We start from the raw sequence: 22,846 nt of genomic DNA, 5'->3' as shown, positions 1-22,846 counted from the left end.
CCTGGCTTTCAATCTGAATTCCGCCTGATCTTTTATTCCTCTTCCTTCCCTTTTTATGAAGATTACCCGCTCTGAGACCCTACAGCTAATTCTCCCCTGGTCTCCTCACTGGCCCAAATAGGACTAATTTAGCCAGCTAGCCCTGGGGATTATCTAATGCTTTTTGGATGGATTTCCCCCCTAAATTGATTTTTGAATTCTGAATTTATTGTTATTCACATTTTATACTTTTTTTTGTTGCATCAATTAAGTGTTTTAAATTTGTTGTTAGCCGCCCTGAGTCCGGTTTTCTGAACCGGGAGGGCGGGGTATAAATAAAATTTTATTATTATTATTTATCATCCTCACAACAACACTGTGAGGAAGGGGGTGACTGGCGCCTCAAGTGATTCGAACCCGGGTCTCTCCCAGGTCCTGGACCCTAACCACTATGCCATGCTGGGTTTGGGGTAACGGAACAGGGCACCCATTCAAAAGGCTGGTGCAAATTTGAAAAACAACACACAATTTTACAATAATGGGATATTTAAAAGCCTCACTGTGTTGTGTGTTTTTTCACATGAAGCCACAACACCAGTGAGTGGCCTAGTGGTTAGAGCGTGGGATCAGGAACTTGGGGAGACCAGGGTTCAAATCTCCCCACTAGGCCACGAAGCTGCCCTACCTCACAGGTTGTCAGGAATTAAATGAGGACTAGGGCCCTGGAAAAACCAGGCTTCAAATTCCTGAGGAAGGGGAGGGAAATGGTGTCGGTTTATAAATGAAATCAGTACTGTACTTTTTTTCTGGGGAGACGCAGGGGTATGCATACCCCTTAAACATTTTGTGAATCTTTGTACTTTTGTCCATTTAATGTATTTATTTCCCCCAATTTGAACTATAAAATAGCCATTTTCTCGAGTCAAGATGAGAGTACACCTAAACAGTTTTTTTTAAAAAGAAAAAAAAGCACTGAATGTAAGGAATAATTAGGAATGTGACTCCAGTTATGCGCAATTTGCAGCCAGGACCCTTCAGGGTTCAACGGGGCCGGCAAACTAGAATTCCCACTGCACCCAACAGCACCCACCGAAAGGGTGCTGCATTTTGTAATAATAATAATAATTAATAATGCTGCGTTTTGTAGGGGGAGATAAAACTGTATTTGAAGCGCACGCAGCTGTAAGACGCTCCGCTTATGATTCCCACCCAACTCTGTTTTCCAAAAAGCTCCCTCTGGCGATGGTCTATTAATTCAACACCTGGGGAGTGCCAGGCCCTCTCTGCAGTCCCTGCCCCATAGAGACTACAAACCCAAACAACAGAATCCAAGAAGTCTTATATTCCGCAGGCCCCAAAGCCTCACTCACTGTTCCCCGAACTCCTGGGTTTCTTCCCCGTGGGAATCCTCGCTGCTGCCGTCTGAGCTGGAGTCACTATCTCCCTCCTCCTCCTCCTCCTCTTCTTCCTCTTCCTCCTCCTCTTCATCATCTTCATCTTCATCTTCTGTCTCCCAGAGCTCATGCCGGGGGTCCGAGTCGTCAAACATCTCTTGCAAAACCTGCAAAAGGAGGAAGGGAAAATTCCTCGCAGCAGAAAAAGAAAACCTGTTGGGTCTTTCTCTTGCCAGGAGACCTTGGCAATGGCCCCACTTGCTGGGGGCAGGGAGGTGGGGTGCAAACCAGGAGCCAAGCTGCCCCCCCTCCAGGGTGGTACAGAGACCCCCCTTTTTTTTTGCAAGGCTTGGATAGTCCCAGACTGAGAAGGGGGCAGATTTGTGGAGCTCAGCCAGCCTCCTAAAAAAATACCCACCTCCTCTCTTTGCTGGGAGGAAAGGACTTCCCTCAGGGGGTGAAGGGGGCACCCTATATAGGAGGAGTGGGGGGCCTGGGGGGGGGAGCCCTTCCCACCTGAGCTGCCCTTTTTGCCAGGGGGAATCATCCACAGCTACTTGGAGAGGCAATCTCATTCCTGGCCTGAAAGAGGACTTATCTCCTTCTTCTGGGTACCAAATAATCCCTCTTTGTGTTTTCAATCCCAGAGGAAGAGGGACATTTAGGGCAGGATTAATCCTGCGCTTGGGTGGGTGCCCTGGGGCTTGATCCTGCTACTTGCTATGCTCCTAGGTTGCAAGGGGCGGGCGGTTGCTCAATTCTCCAGGAAAATAAAATTAAAACAGCCAGCCCTTTGGGGGGTGAGAATCGCAGCCGCACACAAGCAAAGCTTCATTCCTTGCAAAGCTTCTCCCTCTTTCTAAATATTATATAGACCTGTTTTTTTAACAGATTTGTCATTTGGGGTGGGGTTGCTTTTAAAAATCATCTCACCTGTCAATCGGGTTGAGAAGGAGAATTGCAGAGTTGGAAGGGACACTCCCCCAGCCAAGGGTCATCCGGCCCAACCCCCTATTTTCCCCCTAGGTGAGACTCGAACCCACAGCCTTAAGGATTGAGAGTCCCATGCTCTACTTGAAAAGAGCTATCCCTAGGATGCTGGTGGTGATCACAAGAAGATATTTAGATATTTCTACATGCGGGGTGTGGGGGGGGTCTGAGTTTGAATCCCCAACTCAGCCATAAAACCCACCGGATGTGAATTTGGGGGCGCCCTCCTTGCTTCTCAACCTAGCCTACCTCACAAGGCTGTCGTGGGGGAATTGAGGAGGCGGGGAGAAGCAGGCAGGTGACCGAGAGCCCTGCGGAAAGAAAGGTGGGGTGTGAACATTCAATAAATACATCCATAAAGCAAAAATAAATTGTGGGTGCGAACAAATTCCCCTCCGCCTGAATCCTAGAGGTTTCTCAAGGCAGGATGCGACCTCAATAGGCGCTGCGCAGCTTGTCTTGACCAAAGCTGGGGGCTTCTCTAACCTGACGTTGGTAATTTGGGGAGGGGGCCCAGAAGAGCAGGGCGGCAGGCCAAGACCCCCCCCCCACCTTGGGGACACCACATCTGTAGGACAGGATATTTCTAAGGTACTCAGAATCGAGAGCATTAAAGAACCCCTTCTGTTGCAAAATAAAGGTATTTCTGGAATTACTCAATGGGATAAATATTTAAGCCTATAGTGAATTCTCAAAATAACAGGCCCTTTCCATTAGGGGGAGAGGGGGTCATTAAAAGAGAGTAAGGAATGCATTGTTTTCTAAGAAAAACACCTTAAAATCGCAAAGAGCCTCTGAAATAAATAATAATAATAATAATAATAATAATAATAATAATAATAATAATAATAATAATAATTCGAGAAAAATGGAGGCACTGCTTGCGCAAAAGTTGAAGCTCCCCCCTTTGACCAACTTCTTCAACTCACAACTCTCCCACTTCCAGGTTCGGCTTCTTCCTTCCGCAGCTGAGAACCTTCTCAATTTTTAAATCATTCTCTGCAAAAGGGCCTCATTAGGAGCAGAGTGGACTCAGCTGGGCCCGCAAATTTCTCCTGCTGCAAGGCTTTGAAATCCTCCTCCAAAGTGGGTGGGAAGTTCCTTTCTCTGTCTCCCTCTCTCCCCCACAACACCCCAGAGCTCAATTATATTATTTGTGTATTTCAAATGCTAGAACAGGAAACTCCGTTATCTCAAGGTTGCGGGTTCAAACTCAGACGCTGCATTGCAGGGGGTTGGACTAGATGACCGTGGGGAGCCCCTTACAACGCCACAATCCTGTCTCTCTATGAATCCGGCTCCTCAGAGGCTATCCGCATGGCATGATGGACTAGAGCCTTGTTCATTACATTTATTTACAGGAAACGGAATGTCCTCCCCGCTACCATGCCTGCTTTGAAAATACAGGAATATTCTTCACATTAGCTTTTTCTTTCTTTTAAGAAATAAAACGATTCTCTGCATCCTGACCATCACAGCCTCCGAGGCGTGTGTACTCAGAAGCAATAACTGCTTCGGTTTTGTATAGACATTATGTGCTGTGTTGATATTTGTGGTCTGTTGCCCTTTTGGCGAAGGGTTGTGTATTAAATTGAATGAATGAAAATGAATGAAAATGAGTTCATCTGGGTTCAAAAGGGCTAAGCTCTGTAGTAACCGGAGAGTATAGTCTGGAAAGAGACCAGGTCATCTTTAATTGCTCCCCAGGGGTGCAGGGTTGGGGGGAAAAGGTCTGGCCTCCAGTGATTATTCCCCATTTGTCAAGGAGGTGACAAAACTCAAGTCTCACGCCCTTCAAAGGGCTGCAATCACAAGGGAATAACACCCCCCCTCCAAACTCTGGGGATTATCCTTAGATGTTTTTGCAAAGTGAGAGGGTTTGGAGCAGGCATCCCCAAACTCGGCCCTCCAGATGTTTTGGGACTACAACTCCCATCATCCCTAGCTAACAGGACCAGTGGTCAGGGATGATGGGAGTTGTAGTCCAAAAACATCTGGAGGGCCGAGTTTGGGGATGCCTGGTTTTGGAGGCTGCAGCAAACTGAAGGAGACCATCAGAACATAGAATCATCAGATTGCAGAGTCAGAAGGGACCCCGAGAGTCATCTAGCCCAACCCGCTCTGACTTAGGGTCATGACATGGTCCCCGCTTCTCTCTCTCATTTTCACCTGGGCAGGAAGGCCAGCAGGGGTCTGGACCATCTCCCATGACCATGAGCTGGGATATGAGATTCTTAATCTCTGAGTTGTGGGTCCGAGCCCCACCTTGGACGAAATATTCCTGCATTGCAGGGGGTTGGGCCCCTTTCTACTCTGCAATTCTATCGTACCTTCCTCCTGAAGGTACCTAGAGACCATCCAGGTGCAAGCCCTGGTCTTTAAAAAGCAGAGACACCACCTTGTCAACAAAGGTCCGCATAGTTAAAGCTATAGTGACATCAGTAGTGATGTGTGGAAGTGAGAGCTGGATAATAATAATAATAATAATAATAATAATAATAATAATAATTTTTATTTATACCCCGCCCTCCCCAGCCAAGGCCGGGCTCAGAGCGGCTTACAAGCAATAATAAAAACAAGAAGAATGATTACAACTTAAAAACAAAAATAAAATACAACATTAAAATAATGGAACATTAAAATATTAAAATGTAGCCTCATTGCAGGAGGAGAAGGAAAAGAAAAAAGAAAGAGAGGGAGGGAGGGAATCAAATTGGCTCCAAGCCAAAGGCCAGGCGGAACAACTCTGTCTTACAGGCCCTGCGGAAAGAAATCAGATCCTGCAGGGCCCTGGTCTCATGAGACAGAGCGTTCCACCAGGCCGGAGCCAGTACTGAAAAGGCCCTGGCTCTCGTTGAGGCTAATCTGACTTCCTTAGGGCCTGGGACCACTAGGGTGTTACTATGCTCCGTGGGGCAGACCGGGAGAGGCGGTCACGTAGGTACGAGGGTCCTAGGCCGTGAGGGGCTTTAAAGGTCAAAAGCAGCACCTTAAATCTGACCCTAAAAAAGGCTGATTGCCGAAGAATGGATGCTTTTGAATTCTGGTGCTGGAGGAGACTCTTGAGAGTCCCATGGACTGCAAGAAGATCCAACCTCTCCATCCTGAAGGAAATCAGCCCTGAGTGCTCACTGGAAGGACAGATCCTGAAGCTGAGGCTCCAAGACTTTGGCCACCTCAGGAGAAGAGAAGACTCCCTGGAAAAGACCCTGATGTTGGGAAAGATGGAGGACGCAAGGAGAAGGGGATGACAGAGGACGAGATGGTGGGACAGTGTTCTCGAAGCTACCAGCATGAGTTTGGCCAAACTGCGGGAGGCGGTGGAAGACAGAAGTGCCTGGCGTGATCTGGTCCAGGGGGTCACAAAGAGGCGGACACGACTAAACGACTAAACAACAACTGGCTTACGGTTGCATTACAGGAGCATCTCAGACCCAAACCTGAGGCCTAGGGCGGCTCTGGGGTGACATCACAGGGGAGGCCACCTGGTGCTGTCACTGGCCATGTCTGGAGATGGAGGTTAATTGGGAGAAGGGCACAAGACAGGGCAGATTACCCCAGAGTGTCTGCTGTGCTTTTGCAGCGGGGCTGAAGCTTGCAAAAAGCTACACACACCGTCCCCTTAATAATTTCGCTGTTATTCAAGGCCCTTCTCCCAGTCCTGCCCCCCTCCCAAGCCCACTTGGTGGGGACAAACAAAGCAGGGCCTTCTTTGTGGTGGTTGCTCCAGCAAACTTTGGATCTCTTTCCCTAGAGAAGCCCGACTGGCTCCCTCCTTGCTGTCCTTCTGCCGGCAAGTGAGGATCTTATTTCAGCAGATCTTGGGGAACTGACTGCTTTCAGTGGAAGGCTGGGCTGTGTTCATTGCACCTGTATGTTTTAGCAGATTGTGTACTAGTGTTAAATTATTATTATTTTTAATTATTGCTTCCCCCGCTCCCATGTTTTAGCTGTTTCTATTTTAGAGATACGATGTGTGGGAGGACACCCCCTCCAAGTTGTGAACAGAATCCCAGCCAGTGCAAGTAGATAAATAGGTACCACTGTGGCAGGAAGGCAAATGGCGTTTCCATGCGCTCTGGTTTCCATCACGGTGTCCCGTTGCGCCAGAAGCGGTTTAGTCCTGCTGGCCACATGAGCCGGAAAGCTGTCTGCAAACAAATGCCGGCTCCCTCGGCCTGAAAGCAAGATGAGCGCCGCAACCCCATAGTCGCCTTTGACTGGACTTAACTGTCCAGGGGTCATTTAATAATAAATAATATTCATAAATTTTATTTATACCCCACCCTCCCCAGCCAGAGCTGGGCTCAGGGCAGCTAACACCAATAAAATTTCAGTAAAAACATATTAAGAAAAAAGACGAAGAAAAAACCCAGTTAAAATACAAGTTAAAATGCAATTTAAAATGCAGCCTCATTTTAAAAGTCAAAACCATAAGGGGGGGGGGGGACATAAGGGTCAGACTGAGTCCAAACCAAAGGCCAGGCGGAACAGCTCTGTCTTGCAGGTCCTGCGGAAAGATGTCAAGTCCCGCAGGGCCCTAGTCTCTTGGGACAGAGCGTTCCACCAAGTCGGGGCCAGTACTGAAAAGGCCCTGGCCCTAGTTGAGACCAATCTAACCTCCTTGCGACTTGGGACCTCCAAAGTGTTGTCATTTGTGGACCTTAAGGTCCTACGTGGGGCATACCAGGAGAGGCGGTCCCGTAGGTAGATGGGTCCTAGGCCGCATAGGGCTTTAAAGGTCAAAACCAGCACCTTAAATCTGACCCTGTACTCCACCAGGAGCCAGTGCAGCTGGTATAGCACCGGGTGAATATGCTCCCTTGGCAGGGACCCCGTAAGGAGCCTTGCTGCGGCATTCTGCACCCGCTGGAGTTTCTGGGTCAGCTTCAAGGGCAGCCCCACGTAGAGTGAATTACAGTAGTCAAACCTGGAGGTGGCCGTCGCATAGATCACTGTGGCCAGGTCAGGGCGAGATTTACCTTTTAATTTCTCTGCCCTGCATGCAACTTCCTTGGGATTCACGGGCTTCCTGCATTGCGGGAGTTCGATTCGATGCCCCTGCAGGTTACATATCTACCATCCTGGGCAGTCCACAAGTTATAGCCTTACCCACCACAAAAAGCAATATTTTCCCCCCTCCGTCTTCCTCTGTCGGAGGCAGCTATGCTTCTGCAAACCAGTGGCTGGGAATAAACAAGGAGGGAGAGTTGCTGCTGTCGTTTCTGGGCCCTTGCAATTTGGGGTTCCCTTGGGGGTCACTGAGAGAGCAGACGAACACCCACAAAACTCCCCATGAAGGGGCTGGGCACCCACAAATTCCGGTGCCACGGCCTTACATGCTGCTTGGCACCAACGGCCCTGGGGCACCCACAGTTGTGGGGCCTAGTTGGCACTCCTGCACTAACCCTAATCCTCCATTCAGAGTTTTTGTCCCTGCCCCACAGGGCAGGCGCCTATAGGCTCATTTCCCTTCTGCGGGATGATAACATTGTGTGAATGAATGAGGCTGTAATGAGACTGGGATGGGCTCAATGGCCTCTCAGAGATATCAGTGGATCTTAAAGGTCAAAAGATTCAGGATTTGCATTGGCAGGATCTTTGCAGCCCAGAGTTGAGGGCTCCGCTGTTGCCTTTTGTGGATCGCCAAGAAAGGTGACCTTGCCGACAAAGGTCCGTATGGTTAAAGCCATGGTTTTCCCAGTAGTGATGTATGGAAGTGAGAGCTGGACCATCAAGAAGGCTGATGGCCGAAGAATGGATGCTTTTGAATTCTGGTGCTGGAGGAGACTCTTGAGAGTCCCATGGACTGCAAGAAGATCAGACCTCTCCATTCTGAAGGAAATCAGCCCTGAGTGCTCACTGGAAGGACAGATCCTGAAGCTGAGGCTCCAAGACTTTGGCCACCTCATGAGAAGAGAAGACTCCCTGGAGAAGACCCTGATGTTGGGAAAGATGGAGGGCGCAAGGAGAAAGGGACGACAGAGGACGAGATGGTTGGATAGTGTTCTTGACGCTACCAGCATGAGTCTGACCAAACTGCGGGAGGCAGTGGAAGACAGGAGGGCCTGGCGTGCTCTGGTCCAGGGGGTCACGAAGAGTCGGACACCACTAAACGACAAGAAAGGTGACTCCCCTTGTTGCTACCTGGCCAGGTGCAGGTGTTAAGAGTCATATTATGCTCAGCCTGTGTGTGTGCAAATAAAGAAAACCCCAAAATATCATAGCTGTGATTCCTGCACTCCGCGGGGCGGAGGTCCCTTCCAACTTTGCGATTCCACAGTCACGAAAACTCACTCAGCACACGCTCAGAGGCAGCGCTGGAAGGTCCGATTTGCAACCCCGGTGCTGAAAATAGGCAGAGCTGTGCCCCTGAGCGTAATAAACCGAGCCCCACATTGCTGTGGGACAAGCTCCTTTTCACCCCAGATCGCTTGGTGCAGGTAACACCAAGGTAACAGGTTCGATCCTCGTATGGGGCAGCATTTCCAATCAATTACACTCACTCACACACAATTTGTTGTTTTTTTGGCGGTTTAATGTAAATTTGTACAAACAAATGAAAACTCATGCAAAAAAGTGTAGAAATGACAGATGGAAGGGGGGAGGGGGGAAGCGGTAGGGTGGGCGGGGCTTAAATACACGTACGACGGTGGGCGTGGCTCCGAAATTAAAACCCATGCACCTCCCTCCCCCCCCGAAGCAAAGATGCCTTCACATTTTAAATAGATTCTGAAGTATAGCTTTTTTTTCTTCTTCTTTTGTCCATATGTTACAAATATTTACAGGAGGGGAGGCCAAGGTGGGGGGTGGGTGTTGGAGATAGAGGGTGAGGGGGCTTCGGGGGTGGGGAGGGAGGGAGAGAGGGACCCTGTGAGATCCAGCAGCTCAGCCCCCCCGGACAGGCTAGATATGTACACTTGTGAAGAAGGAAGATGTACACAGGAGAAATTGGGCCGGCTTTTTTTGAGGGTGGGGGCGATTCAAAAGTGCATTGCGGGAGTGAGAGCAGGAAGGGGGGGCTTCTTCAATAAGGGGCACCGGAGCTGAATGAGCAGAACACTTGCTTGGCATGCAGAAGGTTCAATCCCCAACAGCACCTCCAGGAAGGGCTGGGTGGGATCCCCTCTCTGGCTTGCGGGAGAGCCGCTGCTGCTGCCAGTCCGTGCAGGCAATACTAGCTGGGCCAACGGGAAGTGCCCTCGTGGCTCGTTGGCAGAGTAGGCATGCAGAAGGATGCTGGCAGCATCTCCCGAGTGCCGGAGCCTGAAATCCCCCAGAGCTGCTGCTGCTGCTGCCGGTCAGTGTAGGCTGGATGGACCAATGGTCAGTGACTTGGAGGAGGGCCGCTGCAGCAGCACCTTGCCTCGCCTGCAGAAGGTCCCGGGTCCAATCCTGGCAGCGCCAAGCAGGGCTGCCTGAAAGTCTGGAGGTGATGCTGCCGGCCAGTGCACGCAATACTGAGCCGAGTGGGTGCCCAGTGGCCTGGCTCGAGGGGAGGCAGATTCCTATGTAGCAAGGCCTGCGCATTTGGGGCTTGGAGGAGGAGGGGGCAGCTGCTTGCCCCCCCGAACCAAACCTCGGCTACTCTGCCCCTGCCCCACACGTGGGGGTAAAAGGGGGGAGGGAAGCGGGGTGAAGACTTGGCACCGATGTAAGGCGAAGCGTGGGGGGCGAAGGGGGGAGGCACTGCAGGGCGCCCTCTGCACCCACCACCCTGGGGGGGGGGAGGGAGGAGGGAGGGAGAAGGAGTTTGTCCCCCCCACTCAGCCAGTCTCTATTGCACAGTCCTGCCCCAGCTCCTTCTTCGCCTGGGCTTAAGACTCTCCTTCTCGGGCTGTCGGGCTCAGGGCGGGTGGGGGGCTAAGTGGCCAGGCCCCGCTTCTGTGAGGGCCCCTCCAGCTCCTCTCGCTGCTTGAGCTCCTTCATCCTGCAAGGAGAGATGGGGGGCAAGCGTGAGAAGCGTTCCTCCACAGCGGGTTGGGCTAGATGACCCCTGGGGTTCCCTTCCGACTCCGCCATTCTTCCCATGCGGCTGATCCAGCTCTAGTGGCCAATTTGCTTCAGGGCCGAGTTCGAGGTGCCGCTGTTAGTCTATAAAGCCCTTAGCAACTTGGGAAATTATGAAATACAATTCTATCATTCTATTCTTTTTTTTGGAATAATTTTTATTAAGAATTTCAGCATAACAATTTATCAAAGACATATAATCCTCATTCCCCCCCCTATTTCCCCACCTCCCCAAGAAAAACCCACCCTCCCATCCCAGCCCGGACTTCCCTCAGCTCCTCTCTCTGGTTTTTCAGCACATGTTATTCTCCGCATATTATTAAATTGTAAAGATCCTTAAATGATCTGTCTATATGTTACCAATAATAAATTTGTGTTTGTTTATTCAAAGCCTGCCAAGGAGTCCAGTTCACCTATAGTTCTATTCTATTCGCACACTGCGAGAAGCCAAGTTACAGGGAACCAGGCAGAGGGCCTTCTCGGTGGTGGCGCCCGCCCTGTGGAACTCCCTCCCACCAGATGTCAAAGAGAACAAGAACTACCAAACTTTTGGAAGACATCTGAAGGCAGCCCTGTTCGGGGAATTTTTTAATGTGTGACATTTTTATGTATTTTTAATCTTTGTTGGAAGCCGCCCAGAGTGGCTGGGGAGACCCAGCCAGAAGGGCAGGGTACAAATATATTATTATTATTATTATTATTATTATTATTATTATTATTATTGGTGGAGCAGCCTTCTCTCGCCTACTCTGCAAGCAGGACGAATGCCTATCGCCACCAGATCCTGTTTGACAACACTGCATTTTGCAGCTATCTTGTATAACGCTGAAAAAAAAAAAAATTACTACTGCTGTCCACCCAAAGACTTTTAAGCCACCTAAGCCTGCCTCTCCTCCCTTCCTTCGACCTTACCTGTGTCGGCAACGTCGCAGGAATCTCATGATCTTCCGAGCTGCCTGGTCTTGTTTCTTGGTTAGGAACGTTCCTCTGTTGGGGGGGGGGGAGAGAAAGAGAGAGCCGTGTGTTGGGAGGGGTGCTGGGTTCAAGGGAGCGAACATGTGCTCAGCAACAGCGCAAAGGGACCCAGCCGTCTCCCTGGACCCCAGGCTGAATGAAAGCCCATCGTGTGATGCAGCAGCAACGAAAGCGAAGTCAATTAACACACTCTATGATCCTATTGAGACTGTGAAGTATACCTGAAGGAGCGTCTCCACCCCCATCATTCTGCCCGGATGCTGAGGTCCAGCGCCGAGGGCCTTCTGGCGGTTCCCTCATTGCGAGAAGCAAAGCTACAGGGAACCAGGCAGAGGGCCTTCTCGGTAGTGGCGCCCACCCTGTGGAACGCCCTTCCAGCAGATGTCAAAGCGATAAACAACTACCTGACATTCAGAAGACATCTTAAGGCAGCCCTGTTCAGGGAAGTTTTTAACGTGTGATATTTTACTGTATTTTTGGTTTTTATGGAAGCCGCCCAGAGTGGCTGGGGAGGCCCAGCCAGATGGGTGGGGTATAAATAAATTATTATTATTATTATTATTATTATTATTATTATTATTATTATTATGTGAGTTAAACCACAGAGCCTGGGACTTGCCGATCAGAAGGTCGGCAGTTCGAATCCCCACAACGGGGTGAGCTCCCGTTGCTCAGTCCCTGCTCCTGCCAACCTAGCAGTTTGAAAGCACGTCAAAGTGCAAGTAGATAAATAGGTACCGCTCCGGCGGGAAGGTAAACCAGGCCGCTCCAGAAGCGGCTTAGTCCTGCTGGCCCCATGACCCGGAAGCTGGACACCGGCTCCCTCAGCCAGTAAAGCGAGATGAGCGCCGCAACCCCAGAGTCGGCCACGACTGGACCTAATGGTCAGGGGTCCCTTTACCTTTACCTTTACGATCCTATTACTGCTCTCTTCTGCCTTGGCACAGGACTCCACCAGGAGTCCTGTGTCCCGTTCTGGGCACCCCAGTTGAAGAAGGAGATTGACAAAAGGTGGAGCAGGTGTGGAGGCAGGTGACCAAGATGACCAAGGGTCTAGAAACCAAGCCTGATGATGAATGGTTGAAGGAGGAGGTGGGTATGACTGAGATATGGTAGTGCTCTTCAAATATCTAAAGGGCTTTCCCGTGGAAGAGGGAGCGAGAAATGAAATAAAAGGAGATTCTGGGCTAAGCATTAGGGGAAACTTTCCTTTCCCTGTATGAACTGACCCTGCAATCATCCCCCGATACCTTTCTTTGTCTGTCCCCTTCGCGAGAGGTCCAGAGGGTGGCAACACAAGAACGGGGCCTTTTTTTGGTGGCTCTCCATTTGTGGGACGGACACCCTTCCCAGGGAGGCCCGTCTAGCGCCTTCCTTACATATCTTTAGGTGGCACAAATGGGCCCTTGTATTTATGGGACCGCCTCTCCTGGTCTGCCCCGCAGAGGACCTTAAGGTCCATGAATAATCACAGTTTAGAGGTCCCTAAGGAAGTCAGATTATCCTCCACCAGGGCCAGGGCCTTCTCAGTGGTGGCTCCGACCTGGTGGAATGCTCTGTCCCATGAGACCAGGGCCCTGAAGGATTTAACCTCCTTCCATCAGGCCTGTAAGACAGAGCTATTCTGCCTGGCCTTTAATTTGAATCCAGCCTGATCTTTTATTCCTCTTCCTTCCCTTTTTATGAAGATTATCCACTCTGAGACCCCACAGCTAATTCTCCCCTGGTCTCCTCACTGGCCCAAATAGGACCAATTCAGCCAGCTAGCCCTGGGGATTATCTAATGCTTTTTGGATGGATTTCCCCCCTAAATTGATTTTTGAATTCTGAATTTATTGTTATTCACATTTTATACTTTTTTTTGTTGCATCAATTAAGTGTTTTATATTTGTTGTTAGCCACCCTAAGCCTGGTTTTCTGAACCGGGATGGGCGGGGTATAAATAAAAAATTATTATTATTATTATTATTATTATTATTATTATTATTATTATTATTCGAAACGTTTCTCTACAACCAGGCCTTTGGGCAGATTAACATTCTATGGCCTTTAAAATGTGTTTGCAGGGGGCAGGGTGGGAAATATTAAGGGCAGGATACAAATTGAAAACAAACAAACTACCAGCAAGATAAACAAATAAATAAAACAGAAATGTAAGACTAGGACAGATCCCCTTCTTGGCCTTCGGTCAGCTGGCAAGAAAGCGCAGTCATGAGCCATTCATCTCCCCAGGCTCAGAGAAGGGGTGGTTTGGTCCTCCCCCAAAAGGCAGAAGACTAGCCAAGTTTCCAGTTCCTAGAGAGCATTGGAAAAAACGGCCGTGCGGTCAAGCCCAGAGGGAAGGAGGGAAGGAATGACCTCGCAGCGTCTAAAATTACTACTCCGTCTCAGCCGGGGCGGATAATATCGCACTCGGTCCTGGCAGGGAGCCGGCCGGAGAGAGGCTGGCTGCGGGAAGGATGCTGGGGCCGTGAGCGGTCAGGCGGGGGCCGCGCCAGGGCTTCGCCTCGCAGGCGCTCAGGGGGGTGGGCTGCGGTGGGCCCTCCCTCCCTCCTTCCTTCCCTGATGCTGGAAGACTCGGTAAGGAGGAGAGAAAGTCCTTCTTCCCGCAGCAGTGCAGGGTTCAACTGCAGAACTCCCTCCCACTGGAAGCAGCAAGGGCAGCCAAATCAAAAGAGGATGGGATATATCCAAGAGGAGGGGAGGGCTATCAGGACCTTTTGGCCTCCAAGGCTGAAATGCTTCTGGATCCCAACTGCTGGAAACCTCAGGAGGGGGATAGGGCCCCCCCAGCCATAGGCAAGTTCAGTCCAGCAACTGCCTCTCCCAAGGATATTTCTCAATTTGAGGCTTTTAAATGGTTATGTACGGACTGTGATCTTTTATGCATTGTGACTGGCTGTTATTTTGACCGATTACAAGGTGCACATCGCCTCCGGAGACAGACAGGTGCCAGCAGAATAAAGAGTTTAGCAACTGATTATTATTGCTAAGAGTGAGATTCTGTCCGATTATTATTTGCAGATATTCCGAGAGCTAATTTTGTTGTGAGCTATTATATTCTAATGGATTATTGTGCATTACTTTATTGGATATGCCAGCTGTTTCTTCTAAATATAGGTTTTTATGGCTTTTTTGTACAGTCATACCTCGGGGTGAAGTAGCTTTGGGATAAGTATTTTCGGGTTGCGCGCTGCAGCGACCCAGAAGTAACGGAGCGCGTTACTTCCGGGTTTTGCCGCTCGTGCATGCGCAGGTGGTCAAAATGACGTCACACGCATGCGCAGAAGCGGCGAATTGCGACCTGCGGACACAGGTTGCATTTGCTTCTGGATGCGAACGGGACTCCAGAACGGATCCAGTTCGCACCCAGAGGTACCACTGTTCTGTATTGGATCAGATTGTTATAAGGCGCACGGCCTTTGCTGCGTGTTTTCTTGTTTCTTTGCCTTGTGCATAGTCAGTGGTTTTTTCCTGGGGGGACGCATACCACTAAGCATTTTGTGAATCTAAGCTTGTCCTCATTGAGGGGCAGTATTTCAATATGAGTAGGAAAATGAGAGGACCCCCTAAACATTTTTTTACAAAAAAAGCACTGTTCATAGTAATGCAGTAGACCAGGGGTAGGCAAACGAAGGCCCGGGGGCCGGATCCGGCCCAATCGCCTTCTAAGTCCGGCTTGCGGACAGTCCAGGAATCAGCGTGTTTTTACATGATTAGAATGTGCGCTTTTCTTTAAAATGCACCTCTGGGTTATTTGTGGGGTCTGCCTGGTGTTTTTACATGAGTAGAATGTGTCCTTTTATTTAAAATGCATCTCTGGGCTATTTGTGGGGCATAGGAATTCGTTCATATTCTTTTTCCAAAATATAGTCCGGCCCCCCACATGGTCTGAGGGACAGTGGACCGGCCCCCAGTTGAAAAAAAATGGAATTTAAGACACCCCCACCAAGCGCGGGAGCCCTTTCTCATTCCTTGCGAAGCGGGACACCTGGTCCTCTTCAGGGATTTGTCGCTACAGACGTAACACGAACGACACTGATCTTTTGAACGGAGGCAGCCAACGCGGGCGCTCTCTCCTGGATCCCCCCCTCCACCACTGCCCACCTTTCTGGGGGACCCAGGCGTCCGGGCACCCACTTGATCTTCTGCTGCATGGCGGCAGAGGCCCGCCTCCCTTGCTTCAGCTTCTCGTACTCCTTGTAGCTGCGGTAGTACTGCTGGATCAGGACCGCGGCGCGGCGGCTCTGCTGGAACTTCTTCTGCTCGTAGTAGCTGCGGAACTTGCTCTGGATCAAGATGGCCGCTTGGGTCATCTTCTTATACAGGGCGTACTGACCGGAGGGAGGGAAGCAGGAAGCGGTTGTTCAGGGAGACCCGTCTCCAAATTGACACCCCCAAACGCCCCAGGGAACCCAGGCAGTGCCGGATACCTCCCCACCAACCAACCACATCAGCACCTTTTCAACCATTAGAGCGGGTTGGGCTAGATGACCTTTGGGGGCCCCTTACAACTCTATGATTCCAGGATCCATCCACATGGAATTGAGCCCACAAGGGAGCAACTTGCTTAGAGGTCAGGTGGCCACCTGTCAGGGATTCTTGCGTTGCAGGGGGTTGGACTAGATGTCCTTTGGAGGGCCCTGCCGCTCAAGAATTCAGGAATTCTGTCCATCCTCCTCCACGAACCGTGGAGGTGAGCTTCTCCCTGGGTGCTTCTCCCTGGGTGCAGCAAGGCCGTCCATCCCCCCAAACCGCCTGCAGCTGTCAGATGAGGACTCGGGAGACCAGGGTTCGAATTCCTACATGGCCGTGAGGCGAGCTTGGGCCAGGAACTACCTCTCGGCCTAGCCTACCCTGCAGGGGGGAGGCACAAGAACCACAGGTGCCTCATTGAGTTCCTTGGAGGAACAGGTGGCATATACCGTATTTTTCGCACCATAAGACACACTTTTTTCTTCCTAAAAAGTAAGGGGAAATGTATGTACGTCTTATGGAGCGAATGCGTGGTCCCTGGAGCCAAATTGACCCTGGCCCAGTCTACCCTGCAGGGTTGTTGTTTGGGTTAAACAAGGAGGGGGGGGGAGAGACGAGATCCACAGGTGCCCCTTAGAGTTCCTTGGAGGAACGGGTGGCATATACCGTATTTTTTGCTCTATAAGACACTTGTTTCTTCCTAAAAAGTAAGGTGAAATGTCTGTGCATCTTATGGAGCGAATGTGTGGTCCCTGGAGCCGAATTGCCCAGGGGCAAAAAGCAGACCATACTTCTTTTTTTGAAAGAGGGAAGTGGGTGTTGAAACAAAGCCACTGATTGGCAAGCGATCGGGAGAGAGATAAGGGAGGCTAGAGATAAAGGAGGCTGCCTGGGAGGGGGGAGGTAAAGGCAGCAAACTTGCAAAGGGGGGAAACAGGAAGACTAAAGCTATAAGGAGAAAAAAAATTCCTTCCAGTAGCACCTTAAAGACCAACTAAGTTAGTTCTTGGTATGAGCTTTCGTGTGCATGAACACTTCTTCAGATACACAGTGTGCATGCACACAAAAGCTCATACCAAGAACTAACTTAGTTGGTCTTTAAGGTGCTACTGGAAGGAATTTTTTTTGTTTTGACTATGGCAGACCAACACGGCTACCTATCTGTAACTGGAGCTATAAGGAGAGAAATTAGAAGAAAAGGAGGAGCAAAAAACTGCTCCAGCTAAGGAAAAGTCACTAAAAAGTCACTAAGGCAAACCAGAGGGAAGGGAGTGTTGAAAGGAAGCAGCTGATCGGCAAGCGATCGGGGAGGGAGATAAGGGATGCTAGAGATAAAGGAGGCTGCCTGGGAGGGGGGAGGTAAAAGCCTATGGATCCTCAGGATTTTTACATTGGGTCACCCCGAATTCACCATCAGATCACATAGCATGTCCATGGCTACAGCCTGCACCAAAAAACACACACGCACCCACTGTTTTGTGGGGCCGCAATGGCGCAAAAATGTGGTTACAAAGCACGGATCCACAAGGATCCTCAGGATTTTTACATTGGGTCACCCCAAATTCACCATCAGATCACATGTCTGTGGCCGCAGCATGAACCACAAAAATGATACATCCGCTGTTTTTGTTCAGAATATTTTTTTTTCTTGTTTTCCTCCTCTAAAAACTATGTGCGTCTTATGGCCAGGTGCGTCTTATGGAGCAAAAAATGTGGTAAATGCAACAGGTCAGTCACCTGGAAAAGGTTTCGCTGGGCTCCCCAGTGGAATCAAGGGCAGATATCTCCCTCCCCTCCAAAGCAGGGTCAGGCTGCCCCCTGCTACACACACACACACACACACACACACACACACACACACACGGCCCCCTCCTCTCCTGTTTTACCTTCAGGGCAATCCAGGTTAGCTTGCAAGACAGAGAGAAACAACAAGAGCAGGTTAGTTCGTGGGGGCGGCAGGCTGCTAGGGTGGGGCAGCCACTTCCCCCGAGGGGGTGTCGTGGGTGTGCCAGCACCACCCGGGGAGAAAGAGCCCTGTGGTGGGTCAGACTAGATGACCCCTGGGGGTCCCTTCGGTTTCTGCAGTTCTACCATTTCCCTCAAAGCAATCCCACACCTCTCCCTCCTGGCTGGGCCTCACCTGCTTGTACTTCCGGTAGCACCGCTGAATGACGGCGGCTGCCATCTCCTGCTGCTCCTTCAGCCGGCGACCCTGCCAAAAACCGAGGGGGCGGGGGGGGGGAGAGAGAAAGGCAGGCCAGGTGAGACCCCCGATGCAGACCCCCCTCCAAGGAGCACAAGGGAAGGCGGAGGCACCAGGTCTGGTGTCAGCAAACTTACCGCGCCTCGGGCCGGTGTCTCCAGCGCCGATCACGCGGTGGGCCGGAGGGCAGGGGAGCGCATGCCCATACGCGTGCGCACACGCTATTTCCGGCGCACTTCCAAGTCGGAGGACCACCGGAAATAGCTTGCGCGCATGTGCACGGGCCTCCTCCGACCCGGATGTGCACCAGAAATAACACTTGCGCATGCGCAAATAACGTCCATGCGCACAAAGTATTTCTAGCATAGCTGTCAACCTTCCCTTTTTTTGCGGGAAATTCCCTTATTCCAGCGCCGCTTCCCGCTGCTATCCGGGATTGTTAGATATCCCGTAAACTGTCCCCGGGACAGGTGAGGCTGCTGATCCCTTATTTTCAAATCTGAAAGTTGACAGCTATGATTTCCAGTGCTCCTCCGACTCAGAAGTGGGCAGCTGCACAGCGCAACGCCGGTAAGAGTGGGCAGTGGCAGCAGGGGTTGCCGCACACCAGATGAACGAGTCCCTCAGGCCTTATCCGGCCTGCAGGCCATAGTTTGGGGACCCCTGCTCCAGGTGGTGGCTGGGACAGGTAGGGCAGAGGTCCTGGAGGCCAACATTAGGGGGCGCCAGCAGGTTTGGTCACTGGGAGAGGCAGCCTATGACACCCTCCAGGCTGCTCGTTACAAGAAAGGAGGCAGAAAATGAGTTTGTAAACCTCAGGGGCTTAACCAACACACTTCTCTCCACCTCAATTATTTTTTTAATGGCCTTCCTGGCTTTCCAGATCCCATTTCAGCAGCTGATAAACTGAAGGGGAACCTGGGGTGGTGCATTGCAATGCAGCCTCGCTCCCCAACCTGGTGCCCACTGGTGCAGAATTCAGCGGCCAGGTTGCTCACCTGGGCAAGAGGGTTTGGGCATATTGCCCCAATACTGGGCATATTGCCCCAATACATATTGTCCGATTGCAGTTTAGTTTCCAGGCCCAATTCAAAATGCTGGTTTTGACCTATAAAGGCTTAAGTGGCCCAGGACCACAAGACCTCAGGGACTGCCTCTCCGCATAGAGACCGACCCAGACTTTGCAATCAGTTGATGTGGCTCTGTTGGTAGAACTTTAATCCTGAGGTTGTGGGTTCAAGCCCCACACTGGGCAAAAGATTGGGTTGGACTAGATGACCCTCGCGGTCCCTTCAAACTCCCATGATTCTGTGAGGCCCTTCTTCACAAGAGGTCCAGGGGGTGGCCACACAAGAACGGGGCCTTTTCTGCAGTGGCTCCCATTTCTCTATAGTCAGTCCTTTCTCTGATTAACATTCTCTGGTCTCTTAGATGTGTTTATGGGAGAAGGGTTATTGGTCATTTGTGTATTTTATCTTGTATTTTTATGCTGTGAACAGCCCTGAGATCTACGAGTGAAGGGCGGTATGCAAATTTTAAAATAATAACAACAACAACAATAATAATAATAATACAGTGGTGCCCCGCAAGACGAAATTAATTCGTTCCGCAAGTTTTGCCGTCTAGCGAATTTTTCGTCTTGCGAATTATTATTTAGACAAAGGAAACAAAGTCGCGAGACGTTTTCGTCTTGCGAAGCAAGCCTATAGGGAAATTCGTCTTGCGAGGCAACTCGCAAACGGAAAAACCTTTCGTCTAGCGAGTTTTTTGTCTTGCGAGGCATTCGTCTTGCGAGGTACCACTGTAATGCCTTGGACTACGACTGTTCGCTGCAGCCTAGAGATTTTCCAACTGTGAAATCTGAGCTGTTCTGTGAGAGCCACCAAATACTGCGCTCGAGGAACGAGAGGCAGCGTGGTATAGCGGTTAGTGAGTGTCAGACTATTATTACTACTACTTTTGTTATATATTTATTCATACCCTGCCTTTTCCCCCTGGCAGGTGACTCAAGGCAGCTTACGGATTAAAATGAGAACAGCTTAAAACATAAGAAAATAAGAATTAGAAAACAATTAAACATTCGTAGAATTAAAAATACAATGTGTGTGTGTGTGTGTGTGTGTGTGTGTGTAAAGTCTATTAGGTAAAGGTAAAGGTAAAGGTACCCCTGCCCGTACGGGCCAGTCTTGACAGACTCTGGGGTTGTGCGCCCATCTCACTTAAGAGGCCAGGGGCCAGCGCTGTCCGGAGACACTTCCGGGTCACGTGGCCAGCGTGACATCGCTGCTCTGGCGAGCCAGCGCAGCACACGGAAATGCCGTTTACCTTCCCGCTAGTAAGCGGTCCCTATTTATCTACTTGCACTCGAAGGTGCTTTCGAACTGCTAGGTGGGCAGGAGCTGGGACCGAACAGCGGGAGCTCACCCCGCCACGGGGATTCGAACCGCCGACCTTTCGATCGGCAAGGTAAAGTCTATTAAAACCATACAAATAATTGCAATAAAGAAAGCCCTATGATCTGGGTTCGAATCCCACCACCCATGAAGCTCGCAGTCTCCATCTCTCAGCCTAGCCCACCTCACAGGGTTGTTGTGAAGAAGAAATGGGGGGGACCACATACCCGCTCGCCCCAGTGCCCTGTCTCCAAGAGAGGGCAGCTAGATGCTTGTTGGGGTGTGCAGGGAAACTGACCTGCAAACCCAGAAGGAAGCAGGTCCCCATCCGCCAAAGTGCCTCCCCGGACAAGACCTACCTTGTACTTGCGGAAGGCGGTCTGGATGATTTTGGCCGCCTCGTAGAGCTCTCGCTGCTCGTGGTCTGACAAGGTCAGCAAGGCGAAATCGCTCTCCATCTTTCCGTTGGCGGAGGCGTTGAGGAACTCGGCCCAGCTGGCCGCCGTGGGGGGCGGGGGCAGGCGGTCAAAGGACAGTTCCCCCAGCGGGGAGGGCAGGGGGCTCAGGCAGGAGTGGCCGGAGGGGGAGGACGCCAAGGACCTGGAAGAGAAATATGGGGGGGGGGGGAGACGGCGGCGAAGGGTGAGCAACGAGCTGAAGGCAGAATCGGGACTCCAGAATCGGGACTCCAAAGAAGGCAGAATCGGGACTCCAGAGGACCGGAACGGACTGGAGAGCTGGGCCAAAACCAGGGACACAAATAGAGGGCAGGGGACACTTGGGCCAGCAGCAGCCCATGCGAAAAGGATCTGAAGAGACCACAAGCTGAACGTGAGCCAATAGCGTGTTGCAGCAGCAAAAAAGGCGAACACTGTTCTAGGCTGCATCAGAAACTGAGTGTCCCGATCAAGGGAAGTCATAGTTCCGCTCTATTGGTGTGATGGCCTGGGATTCCGATTCGGAGGATGAAACAGAGGAATCCCAGCCTGCACAGGAGTCCCTGCCTCCAGGGCCGGCTGAACTGGGGCAAGGCCTAGATGCTGAAGAGCCTGCACCTGTGGCAGTGCATCAGGAGCTGGCCCCAGGTGAAGCCCTTCTGGCCCCAGAGGGGCTTGATGACTCAGTGGCCACAGGTGAGCCTCCTCCAGGGCCCAGTAACCCTTCGGCCTCTCCTGATCTGCAGAGGCTTAGGGCAGAGAGGCGAAGGGAACTGGTTGCCCCCAGGAGGAGTGCTCGCCTTAAGGCCAGAGGAGGCGGGGCTCCTGGGGGTCGGGACCGCCCCTGGCCTTAGAAGAGGATAAAAGCCAGTCAGCCCGGCCCCAGGTTGCAGGAGCAACGTCGTTGTTGGCTTCGGACCTTCCTGTGTTCCTGATCCCTGCTCGGCCTCCTGTTCCTGACTATCCGGTACTCCTGTTCCCTGCTCGGCTTCCTGTTCCTGACTAACCGGTATTCCTGTTACCTGCTCAGCCTTCTGTTCCAGCGTTCCTGTTCCCCGCCCGGCTCTCTGCACCGGACCTCGCCCCTCTTCGTGTGGACTCTGCTACACCCACGGTACCTTACCCCCGGGACCAGCACAGTTTGCTCCCGCCACACCCGCACTCCCCCTTCGTAGGGGTGCGTTCGGGAAGAGCCAGAGGCCATGGCTGACCAGGCGGCTGCACTGGTGGCTTTGGCCCAGGAGAACCAGGCCTTGACTCACACCGTGCAGCAGCTCAGTGACGCGGTTGTGGCACTTCAGCAACGCTTGGAAGCCCTACCGGCTCCTGGGGCCGACGCCCCGGCTCCTGGCAAGTACCCAGTGGCTTTGCCTGAGAAATTTGATGGAGCCCCGGCCAGCTTTCCCATGTTCCTGGCCCAGGCCAAGCTGTATATTCAGGGGCGAGCCCGGAACTTTCCTGACGACCGCAACAAGGTGCACTTTTTGATTAGTTTGTTAAAGGACCAGGCGGCCAAGTGGGCGTTGCCGCTACTCAGGCAAGACTCCCCCTTGCTGGCAGACTATACGGGGTTTTGCAATCGTTTGGAGGCCGCGTTCGGCAACCCCCAGAAAGGGAGTCAAGCCAACCAGGCGATTCGGCGTTTGAAACAGGGCAAGTCCACGGTGGCCGCATATACCACGGAGTTTCGGCTGTTGGCACAGGACTTGACCTGGAATGATTCGGCACTGTGGGACCAGTATCTCGAAGGGCTTTCGGACGAGGTACTGGACCAGTTGGCCACAATGGAACGCCCCACCACGCTAGACACTCTCATTCAACGGAGTCTACAAATAGACGACCGGTTGGAGGATCGTCGTCAGGCCCGGGGTCGCCGACACTTCCAGTTCACGGCACCAGCTTTTTCTGGCAGCCCCACGGTCACAACTGATTTAACGGAGGAGCCTATGCAGCTCGGGGCAGTGCGGCCACGCCTTTCCCCCGCAGAGA

General features: G+C 51.5%; 1 protein-coding gene and 1 long non-coding RNA gene across 12 annotated transcripts in view; both read right to left on the bottom strand.

The window, feature by feature from the left end:
• Positions 1-1,354: 1,354 nt before the first annotated feature.
• Positions 1,355-3,427, bottom strand: LOC144325026 (uncharacterized). The gene is made up of 3 exons (XR_013390312.1): positions 3,293-3,427; positions 2,613-2,674; positions 1,355-1,540 (listed from the first exon to the last, which is right to left on the bottom strand). It is a non-coding gene; the product is annotated as an uncharacterized LOC144325026 (long non-coding RNA).
• A 5,958-nt stretch (positions 3,428-9,385) lies between these two features.
• Positions 9,386-22,846, bottom strand: part of CAMTA2 (calmodulin binding transcription activator 2) — a 67,610-nt gene continuing 54,149 nt past the window's right edge. For 6 of the 11 annotated variants that reach the window (XM_077916749.1, XM_077916750.1, XM_077916748.1 and 3 more), the window contains exons 18-23: positions 20,780-21,020; positions 17,965-18,036; positions 17,711-17,731; positions 15,456-15,682; positions 11,286-11,360; positions 9,386-10,293 (exon numbers count right to left, since the gene is read on the bottom strand). In XM_077916749.1, coding sequence (XP_077772875.1) covers positions 10,227-10,293; positions 11,286-11,360; positions 15,456-15,682; positions 17,711-17,731; positions 17,965-18,036; positions 20,780-21,020 — 703 coding nt within the window. In that variant the 3' untranslated portion in view covers positions 9,386-10,226. The remainder of the gene's footprint in view (positions 10,294-11,285; positions 11,361-15,455; positions 15,683-17,710; positions 17,732-17,964; positions 18,037-20,779; positions 21,021-22,846) is intronic. The other 5 variants (XM_077916753.1, XM_077916751.1, XM_077916752.1 and 2 more) reach the window with 5 other exon arrangements.

The sequence above is a fragment of the Podarcis muralis genome, chromosome 13, assembly GCF_964188315.1.
Source record: "Podarcis muralis chromosome 13, rPodMur119.hap1.1, whole genome shotgun sequence".
Lineage (NCBI taxonomy): Eukaryota > Metazoa > Chordata > Lepidosauria > Squamata > Lacertidae > Podarcis > Podarcis muralis.
Note: the sequence above shows the minus strand (reverse complement) of the source record. Positions and strands in the feature narration are given on the sequence as shown.